Raw genomic sequence first — 11,759 nt, 5'->3', positions numbered from 1 at the left:
GCTTTACATAGTCTTTTATCATATTTATACATTTCTTTTTTATTGAATATATGATCGTTGATTTTTTTTTTTAATAGCAACAAATTAATAAAAAGAAAATTTGAATCGTTATTTGCAAAAATAAGCGAGAAATATTGGTAAAATTTATTTTAAAACATTGACAGCCGCCGACGTACGAGACATTCAATGCCTGAGCGCCGGCACCGTAGCGGCCACTTAACGCCCCAACGCTGATCATTGAAAATCCCCAAAARAATATTTAAAAAATCGRCRTAACCATAGCAAGTAAATACAAATCGATGTGTAAGATACTCATACAAGCAAAAAAAAATCTACACATGTATGTATGCATATGCATGTACAAACTATGAACAAGAGATTCGATTTTATTCGAGACGAAAAACGAGGAAGGTTCCTCGAAACGAATAACCCAGAGAGACTGCGGCGTGGCCTACGCACGAGTGGTGGTGTATATCTATGTGCTTCGTCAAAACGACGGTAACTTCAGTTTCGCATAGTCAGTCGTCGCGCGTTCACGTCTCTCGTTCTCCTCTCTCATTCTCGTCTCTCATGTGCGAATAAGTTTCCTAAATAATTCGATTTGAGTCGTCTTTTGAATAAATGTTTACAAAAATAAAAACAAAATCCAGTTAAAACTGAATCAAAAAATTCCTTATAACGAATTATTTCAACTAACTGTTGCATTTAATGTAAATACAAATATATACAAAGAGAATAAGTAAGCGAATAGATACTTAAATTACTGTCGCTAAAGTTTGTTTAACGTGCTCGTGTAGTGAATAAATACAGTTTGGTTTGTAGTTGTTTCATTATGAAAATGAATCGTTATTTTATCCGAACGTGTAAAAAATATTGTTTGAAAAACGATGGAATGATCGTAAAAGAATTTCACAATTTTATTTATAAAATATTATAAAAATATCATGAAACGCGCGTAATTAGTTATAGATGAAATAAAACCGAGAAGTAGATCGCGAGATGTTAGAGGAAGGAATTGTTTTAATAAAGTAAACGTTCATTTATGTGCTAATTCAGGACGAGGTTTCTTAATTCAAAATGAATCTACAAAAGTAAAGAGAACAAAATTTGTTTGGATGTAATATTCGAGTTGCTAGAAATTATAAAGAAGAATCGTTCATTTTCTCTCTCTCTCTCTCTCTCTCTCTCTCTCTCCCTCTCTCGCTCGCTTTTCTTAAAAAAAAAAAAACTAAATCTTATTTTCGTCAGAATTAATAATTCTTCTAAAGCTTTACAGAATATTTCAAAAGTTTTCACTTGTCGTAATTAGAGAGAACTTTTGTGCAAATTTATCTTTTCTTTATGAAAAGAGAGAGTATCTGCACCGTCTCTGATCATATTAACGATTAATTGAATAATTAAAATACGAAACGAAATAAAAAAGAAAGGAATTAAAATTGCGATACGGAAACTAGTTTTGTTACTTACAATTAAACTCATATGCATAAAATTTGTCTTAATTTAAGATTCGATCGATTTGAATTTATTACATACAAAAAAACGACAAAAATCTTTCATATTTTTTTGTAAGTAAATTCATAAATTTAAATTTAAAACATTACATTTTCCGTATCAATGTTTTAACGATTATTTTGAAAATTGAATTTAAACATTCAAGTTCTTTTTACAAACATATGTACGTATGCGCACACGCGTGCACACATATTCGGTGCTTGGATGCACAGGAGCTTTTTGCTTTCGCTGTTGCGTGTAACGACGTAGATTATAAAGGATATTTATTTTCTAATTAGATTTAATACGCCCACTATGGCGCTTGAAAAGCGTTAATTCACTCGCTGGTAGATATAGTCAGTGAGAAAGGAAGATAGAAACTTAAGCGTGAGTATTCCAAGAAAAACAAGTATCTCCGTATCGTCAGCATAATTAAATGCATCGTAACTAAAACAAGATTAACCTAATCCAAAATCATCGGTGTTTTCGTTGATAGAAAAAATTTCTTTTTTAATTTCTTCCTACAAACAATTATTTATTTTTTATGCGATTACATACAGGATAATAAGTTTATTATAATAATTCAAGTAAAGGTTTTTTAATTTGACAAAAAAATGTCATATTTAGGATGCATGATATACATCGTTAATGTAAAACTTATTTTTATTTTATTTTATACGCACGCCATTTTGAATAGAAATTAGGGATTAGAGGATTTGAATAGAAATTAGAGTTCGGGTAGAATGTTAATACTCGAAAATTAGAAACAAGCGTTCGAACAAGACTTTGTGATCATTTTTTAAAATTTGTTATTACATTTTTCAACTAGAATAATTGTTATATCAATTAAATTGTTCAATTAAAAGAATCCTTTCATAAAAAGATAATCGAATAAGATCTTTTTTGAAAATAAATAATGCGATTCTACGATATGAAATTCCAATTCAATTAGTTTATTTAGTTGTTTATTCGGGAGACATGTAATAGAATTACGACTATTTTCAGATAATATCGTAAGTGGAAAATGAATTATTACTGGTATTTACCCTTACTGCAATATTAAGAATTACGAAAGAACTTATTTTTACATTTTTTGCAATACAGATTTACTTCGAGGATTGGATTATATACGTGTATTGGATAGGCCAATATTTGATGTTTAAATTTTTAATACGGAGTACACCAAAAGTTTTTAAATAAATAAAAACTTGCGAAATGATTGCAAAAATGAAATATTCTATTTGAAGATTTTTTAAGCTAACATTCGTCCTTCTGAAATGATGAAAATGTACTTCTAGAACTTATTTGGAAAATCAGAAACAAATTAATTTTAAAAAAGTAACTAAAGATAACAACCAATTTGTAAAATAATTTCAAGAGAGAGAATTATTTCGATCTACTTTGTACTCTAAAAATTCCTACATTACTTATTGATTAATTCAATAAATATTAAATTCGAAAAGATAGAAATATATATTCTAACGATAATGTGTACGTTTGAATGTGACGTTTATAGCTAGGACAGCCTTTATTGCTCAATTGAACTAACAACGAATGATCGCAAAGTGTATACGAGCGAAATTGAGTTTATATACTCGAATCGAACTTTGCTAATGAACACTGGTGCATCTCGTCGATACGAAATTATTTCGTGTAGAATAACCGTAAATTAAACTTATTCGGACAAATTCAAACACGTAAGGATAAACATTGCGGGTTGGATCAACCTACGAGTTGACATTTTGCAAACTCTTTCGGGAGTCAGTTTGTGTGTGCATATAATGAAAAGAAGAAGAAAAACTTTGTATCAAGTTGCTAATTCAACTTCAAGAAATTCTAGAAAAGATTCTATTTGTGGGTGATCATAAGAGAAAGTAGAGAAACTTTAACGTTCCAGAACCATTACCAAGCTGACATGTTGTCAGATGATATCGAAGAAAAAATGGTAAGCGTAAAATAATAAAGCACGATATATCAAAATGTTTTGTAGATTTGTAGATATCAATTTTTTACAAGTTGATAGAATTCATTATAGGCAAGGGCAAATTTAAGTATGATCTTTATGGTATGTAAAAAAATAAAATTAAAAACAATTGACATTAACCATTTAAGAGAAAAAATAAGTTCTTCGACAAAATGACAAATTAGTTGTCCACAACTAACTCAATTGAATTTCATTAATTTAGGTTAATTAGGTAGGCCCCCGAAAATCTCTGATTATAAGGAACAAAAAATATCTCTTTGTTTTAATCATAAATCAATGCTTTTTTTTGTTTTTATGTAACGCACTAGAACGTTAGTGGCGTTCGAGCATCTTTTTTTACAGTATTTTTAATGTTTCAGAAGCGAATAAGAATAAATATAGAAGAACAAATTTTATTTTATATTTAGTCTTCGGTTGCAAATTTATATTTGTTTGTTTAACTTTATGTGATCATGTCTAAAATGAAAACAAAAATTAAGATAAATTATATTTAATTTTTTTTTTATGAGCTCCGTGATATAGGAAAAGCTACTTTTAATCTTATTTACATGATATTTGAATACACAGTTTTCTTTAATGAAAAGCTTCACAAGAAACGAGTTCCGGCACCTTTTTATTTTGCAATTAAAGTCATAAGTTGTTATAAAAGTCTTAGGTTAACAAATTAATATTACAATAATAAATATAATAAGATAATAATTATCTTATATCATATGTATGTATATGTCTTAAGTTAATTTGCTAATAATCATGAATACTATCAACCTGTAAAATTTCATACCCATGCACTTGTGCAATTCAATATATAATATATAAATTTATATTCATACATTATTTCTCCAACATCTTGTATACAAGACCCGCGGGCTCATGTTTTCATATTTAATTTATAGCACGTGAGGGACACCACCCCCCGATATATTTACTTCTTTTAAGAGGATGACATAGACGTCGAGATAAACACTGAGTAATTCATCTTTCTCGATCTATAAGACTCCTCCTTCAACCATATTTTCGTTTCTATAACAGTTGGAAATTTATAAGAATATTCCTTGGAAAACACAATCTGCACTTTTTGAGGGAACTTTTTTTAAAAAGAAGAGACACACTTATTAAAGGAAAAAATGGATCGTTTAAAAATGTTCATACTTACGTTGTTCCTATTTGTCTTACCACTTTTAACGGACACCACGAATAAATCCGATTTGTATTCTTCAACGAATTTTATGAATGAAAGCAATTGTACAAATAACGATTGCATACCTGACGAAGAATACCTTGACATCATGTACAACGATATATTTCCAAACTTCACCGATTGGGTCATGATAACTCTGCACAGCATCATTTTCATCACTGGACTCGTCGGTAACTTCCTCGTCTGTTTGGCTATTTTTCGGAATCATTCGATGAAAACTGTTACTAATTACTTCATCGTCAATCTCGCTGTTGCTGATCTTATGGTTATTCTCATATGTTTGCCGCCGAGTGTGCTTTGGGATGTCACTGAGACTTGGTTTCTTGGATGGGGACTTTGTAAGGCCATACCGTATCTTCAGGTACATGATCAATAATATGAACATTTTAAAAATTATTATTAACTTTTGTCTTTCAGAGACTCTAAAAACATTCAATTTTATTCTAACTACGAAAATTGATTAAAACCTTAATTACATTTTAATGACACGTAATTTTCAATCATCTCGTCAAGATCATCTAAACATTTTATTCGCGACAGTAAAAGATTGATTAATCTCTTCTAAGACTTTTTTTTTCGGTTAATATTTGTTTTTCTCTCGGAATACAGAAATTACTGTAATAAACATGAAATAAACATTCATATGATACACTGTAAACAATTTTTCAACGATTCATCTTATTATTAATTATAAGATAAAGCATAGAAGATGGATTAATATGGATGTAGAAAGTGTGTGGTAAATTCGTTTTAAATCATAAGGTCCAGAAAATAAGCCATTAATTTTACGGAAGAGGGTAGTGTCTCTTTTGCGAGTAGAAGGTCGCGAATAAACTCTAATTCTAAAACGAACTACGATGAAATGATGGTTTTAAGCAACCTTGGCGACAGCAACCTTTATCGATTATTTGTACATTTCCTTAGAGAAAGAAAGAGATTTACTCGATGGGCGTAATCTCATTTGAAATGAATCTCTCGTTTAACAATTTTTCTTTTTACGGTATTTTTACATTTCTTTTTATATCTTACATTTTTCTTTTTCTTTTTCTTTTTCTTTTTCTTTTTATTTCGTTCAAAGAACTCACGTACGTATGGTAAACATTCACGATCGCTCGTAAATTTCATATAACATGATTCATTAACAAATTACATAGTTAAATTTAAACTTCGTAATTTATGTGGATTACTATATATAATACATATTTATACGTTATAATATATCAAAGGTTGATACAACATCATTAATATTCAAAAACAAGACTATGGAATGAATTTAAAACGTGTATTTAAATTTAAGAAATAAATTTACTGGCATAATTAAAAACAACCTGAACGAAAGGTATTTACCAGAAGCACGGCAGCATTACCGACCTGCTGCATTGTATCACAAATTCTTTCAACACGTTCCTTACTTGGCCATTGTTATATCTCGCGTCTGTGTTGATATGTATTGCATGCTCCATGCACACACTTATAGTCTTACCTATACGTTACGTACATATTTGTGTTACGCGACATTTCTAGTTTTACGTTGGAGAATTATTCGAAAATTCCACAGTATCAGTATATTACACGTTTTATGTATAGAAATTATTACACGTAACATATATGCATATAGCTATGCATCTATGTATGCATTTATGTATATGCAGAAAATACGTGACAACGTATAATATTGCCGTTTTTTTTTCATCGATTATTATAAATTCAATTCAAATTTTATATCTTTGTATTATTCTTGTTCTTTTTTACTATTTCATTTTTACTTTAATGGAATGGGAAATTTGGTACGCACCGTCGCAATAGAATTTTTATATTTTTTTATTTTTACTTAAGTGTAATGAAAAGCTCGCAATACGAAAATTTAAATATTATCGTAAATAAATAAAACGTATCGAACGTATGAATTTTGTGATTATTTAAAGTTAAATTGTGAATTTGTAAAATTTACGCCTATACGATGCAATTCTAACGGCAAAATTAGTTCGGCATTGAGTCAATAGATGGCTCAATATGTTAATGCTCTCTCACTTATGATCATGTGATAAAAATCCTATATAAGATACCGTAAAATACCAACGTTTATTAAAAAGGGTGCTCGCTACTTACATAGCGCGCCGGACTGTCTCCGGAACGGCGGGGTATGGAAATCAAGACATACCCAGTACATAATTTTTGAGAACTGTGAGGATGTTAGCTGCCCTTAAAGCACTGACTCCTCCTCCTTCATTATAAATAGAGTAAAGATTATTATAGTCAAAAAATTATAATATCATAAAATTTATGTCAATAACACATTTGACCGTATTTTTTCGTCATTTGTATTGTGACGTATAATAACTGATACTTATAATAATATAATTTTATTAATTTAAATTAAATCTCTTTTTACAAACACATGAATTTTTTGGAGCGCTCAAAAATAATAAATTGCGCGTTAGACACCGCTCTGGTGTGACAACAGTAAAACAGATTAACCGCGCTACAACGTCTGTCAAAATATGATCTAAAGAAATAAGTTGTTAGAGAAATGAATATATAATAAAATTTAGAGATACTAATGAAATTGTAACCCTTACTTTCTCGAAATCGGCTGTTCCTAGGGAATTTTTTGTAATACCCACCGTATGTGTACGATCTGTAATCCTAACGAAATCATATAATTTTATTAAGTTTCCATAACGTTCCAAAAATAACAACTATGGGTGGGTACACTCCTTATAAACAATTTCGGCAAATTTTTGCTTCGAATAGTTTCATCTGACATACAAAATTCTATTTAAAATAGGAAAAATCACACGTGCTTTGTGCATGTCTCTTTTGTTTTATTTATACTTTGTAAATATAATATTTTTTTTGTAAATTAAATATGAACACTATTGCGATTCTTCATGGTGTTAGACATCTTTGGAAACAATCATCCCCCTGTACATTTTCAGTTTAATTGAACAAGGGTCGCAATAATCACTTGTTTGACGCCTGTGCTATCCTTTTCTTTGTGTTTAGAACATACAACACAGTCCCTCGGCCCCCCCCCCTCCTCCATTTTACACCGTTTCTAATTTTATGAAAGTTTCCATTTAATTTAGCTTCAGAAATTAATATAGAAATTCTCGTTTAAAATCTGAATTAAATTTATAACAAAATTTTAATAACGATACTTGTGATTAAACTATCACTACTATCATTTATTTATTTTTCAATTTTCCCATCACGCCTGAAAGTTTTGATATGTATATGCAACAATAATAACATCACAAATTTCATCTGGCATGCTGCTACTACTACTACTTCGAGTTCTTTTATCGCAGCTTCGTCGTAGTATGCATTTATCGTCTTCTTAAAGTATATAAAATAGTAATGGTATAATACCAATCCGCATCAAAACTCATCTCTCACACACTCTATTTATTCTTAAAAATAATAGAACTTTCTTATAACTCAATAAACGTTATCGACTTTTTTACAGTTTAAATACAAGCGTATTAAGTAGTTCAATTAAAATAATTAAAATGACGCGAAATCATTCCATGACCAACGCAAAGGATTCCTTTCATTTTTATTTTGTATTTTTCACGGAAAGAAGAAACGCAGTAAACGATTTATCTACCGTTTGAAGAATTTGGACCTATCTCGCTGATAAATAATGCCATTGATTAGTACGTTTTACGTGCCTCCAAATGTAAACAATACATTTTATGCGATCCTCGAGAGCATAGATTTCATGAAGAATATGTGTCTCTTCCAGCGTGCAACGTTGTCGTTTTTAATCCAAATGACACGACTCCAACGTTTATTTTTTAAATAATTGTATTAGATTGTAAATTTTTCTCGAATTTTACTCGTTTGTATTAATATTAAATTAGAATAACAAGTTTTTCTTCATTTAAAATCGTTGAAAAGTAATATTAAATAGAGACAAATTGGTATTACTTATTAAACAAATTAATTTTTATAAATAATAATTATTTATTATTTTTTATTAAATATAAAGAAAATAATTAAAACAATAGAATAAAAATGATGCAACAATTAAATAACTAAATTTTTATATTATTATAATCGATTCGTAAAAGATTTTTATCTGCTATTTTTCGTTATTTTTTTTTCCTTTTAATAAAATAACCTGGCAAATATAAGAAAAAAAGTTTATCGTCTAGCTCCCGATTTTTATTTTTTATTTTTTCATCGTGCGATAAAAATGCGAATAAGAATACGGGATGACTTACAATTAGATTCAGTAAAAGTTAGGAAATAGAAAAAAATCTTTGTTCGTGTTCAATATTATTCCGTTCAGTGGCTCGTAATATATCTGCTAGAGCAAGGAAAACGTGCGTAGAATGTCAATATTCATGTTCTGAATCTCAATCGACGATATACTTGACATGAGTGAATATACATAGTAACTGATATATACAGGGCTATGTGGTAACTATATTGAAAAGTTATTTTCGATCAATATGAGAGGATCGGAATCGTTTATAACAAAGATTTCTTGAAGGAAACTTACGAGTTAATTGCATCAGATTTTTTAATATCGAATTTGCTACATTAATCTAGCGTGACATGAACTAGCTTTATTACCCATTGTTAGTCTCTTACATAAAATCAGCTTAAATAACTAGAAATTAATGAACTCCCAGAAAAAAATTTATGTAAAAATAATTATCGCTGTAAGGAAAGTATTAAAATTTGTTTCTCGTATTAAAAACGTACTATTAAATAATTTGTTAAAAGCATGATAATAATTTTTTAATCTTAAAAATATGATCCAGTTGCTTTATATTAAAAAAGAATTCGTTACCACAATATTAATTTAACGCAATGCGTTAGAACCTAATTATTATAAATTTAGACAAACAATTTCGTAAATGACAAGAATTTTAGCACATGATGAAGCAAATATGAAATTGTCAAGGACTATTAAGTAAAACTAAAATTGCAATCATAATTTTATTTTGGAGAGTGTAGGTCTTTTCAAGTATCAACAAAGACGATCACAAATGACAGGTCAAGTAAAGGTAATTAAATGGTGTCCAAGAGTGTCTCGGCCAAATTAGTAAAACTTGACCTATTAACGTAACATTTATCGTATCAAGGCGTATAAAATCGATTAACTGTTTAAATATAGAACTTTCTATATATTGGTCCTATAAGGTTCCACATAATGAACACTTTCCATGCCATTGTCCAGAGAAATATGATTCGATCGAGTTATCATAGTCTCTTGCATATGCATGCGCTTATATTATTGTTGCATTTTAGTATGACCTAAACTAAAACATTTCTTAACCAAATTTACTATTCTTTTTATGTATTCAGCAGCCACATATAGGCATGTACATGAACTATCATTGGTCATTAGGTTACACACACAATGCCTTCCATGATTTTCTTTTTATACCCGTCATAAGTTTTCCTTCCCTAACCCGTAGAATAAATAAAAGTTTCACCCTTTAAGGCGTGTCATGTTAAAACGCACTATCTATCATTTCACGAAATACCGCATGAACATAATTGTGTAATTCAAACAGTCAAAGTTTAAATATAACTTTACTCTCTCTCTCCCTTTAAAAAATGAAACAAAGGAGCATAAATTATTGCTTCGTTGTAAAAAGTATGATAGCATATATATATGCATGTATATGTATATGTACGTACATGCAGAATAATGAATAATGCGAAATATTTAACAACCTGTATCGTAAATAATCCTTTACATAATTCAAGCATTTTTATGTAAAATAGTTTAGAATCACGTGATTTTTTTTCTTTTAGTTTTTGAATACTGACAATGCGATTATATAAAAACAAAGGATTTGAATTTAACTGATACATCTCGTGTTTCTCGAATTCTTTTTCGATGAAAAAAGAAACTAAGAATGTAAATTATCTACGATAATGTTAAGCGTTTTGTCGATCAATGGATTTTCGACAATATTTTTCAACATATTTCTGTGTGTTATTAGAGACATTTAAAAATAAATAAAAAAAATAATAAGACGCTGTTATATATATCCGAATAATGTGACAGGAATTGAAAAAAAAAAAAAATGTATCTGCGCATCAAATCCAGTTCTGTTGAAAAAGAAATGCTGAAATGTGAAAAAGGAGAAAGAGAAGAGAGAAAAAAAAAAAGAAGTTAGATTAACGTTCCGCCGTATAGTTTCAAATTCGGTTTAATGTAGTGTGAATAAAACGCATTAAAAATACAATTATTGCAAGATTATTTATCATAAAAATATGTCAAAGTTTATATTTTTCTTATCATCGAACATTTTTTTGAAGAAAAGTTTTGTTCTCGATGGAAACATAAGAAATATAAAGGATTAGAAAAATTGTGAGAAAAACTAATAGAAATGTCGATGAAAACGTCGATTCGAAATATATTTCCATTTCGCACGGTGGTGAGTGCTTGCTTACTTGCCTCTCTGATTTTTTTTTTATTCGTAAGACGACAAAAAATGACAAAAAGAAGAAAAAAATAAGGACGTTTAGAGGATTTGTAACGTAAAATATTTGACTTTCTGCCACCTAAGCAAGAAGACAAGACGATACGAGTGAATGCGAGTTTTATAATACGCCATATTAGATTTCTTTTTCTTATTTGAAAAAATCGGTTAATATTTTGGTCGACTCAATAGTACTCAGTAGCGATCCTACTGTTGATTGTGTTATATAAAATATACGATATACAAGCCTGTATATATGATACCCATATAAATAGCGAAATGTTATTCCTGGAAGTCGCAGTTCGTATTAGACGCTGATGTTCCATATGACTTTAGAAATTTATTGTTAAGGGAAATGAGTTGCATATATCATATTATTGATATGTTTATAGATCGATGTAAGCAATTAGCTTGATAATCATCCTTTTATTTTCCTAGTATCACGATTTTCGAAACACTCTTCATGGGATAACTGTACATACTTGATATAAAATATTTTGTAAAAGTTTGTTCATTTACGACTAGAAATCCCTGACTTGCTTGATTTTTTTATCGCTAAAAATTTATCTCCTCGATACATACAGGTCTGCTCTTCATTTGACCTTTCTTCCGATCACACTCCAATCATAGCAAC

General features: G+C 29.3%; 1 protein-coding gene across 8 annotated transcripts in view; it reads left to right on the top strand.

Moving 5' to 3' along the window:
- The first annotated feature begins 522 nt into the window (after nucleotides 1-522).
- LOC106787199 (orexin receptor type 2-like) overlaps nucleotides 523-11,759 on the top strand; it is a 22,328-nt gene continuing 11,091 nt past the window's right edge. For 2 of the 8 annotated variants that reach the window (XM_014749358.1, XM_014749365.1), the window contains exons 1-4: nucleotides 523-814; nucleotides 1,791-1,878; nucleotides 3,008-3,436; nucleotides 4,369-5,034. In XM_014749358.1, coding sequence (XP_014604844.1) covers nucleotides 4,600-5,034 — 435 coding nt within the window. In that variant the 5' untranslated portion in view covers nucleotides 523-814; nucleotides 1,791-1,878; nucleotides 3,008-3,436; nucleotides 4,369-4,599. Of the gene's footprint in view, nucleotides 815-904; nucleotides 1,092-1,790; nucleotides 1,879-3,007; nucleotides 3,437-4,368; nucleotides 5,035-11,759 lie in introns of those variants that run through there. The other 6 variants (XM_014749360.1, XM_014749361.1, XM_014749364.1 and 3 more) reach the window with 6 other exon arrangements.

Source organism: Polistes canadensis, unplaced genomic scaffold, assembly GCF_001313835.1.
Source record: "Polistes canadensis isolate GaletaPanama2010 unplaced genomic scaffold, ASM131383v1 scaffold_95, whole genome shotgun sequence".
NCBI classification, from domain to species: domain Eukaryota; kingdom Metazoa; phylum Arthropoda; class Insecta; order Hymenoptera; family Vespidae; genus Polistes; species Polistes canadensis.
Note: the sequence above shows the minus strand (reverse complement) of the source record. Positions and strands in the feature narration are given on the sequence as shown.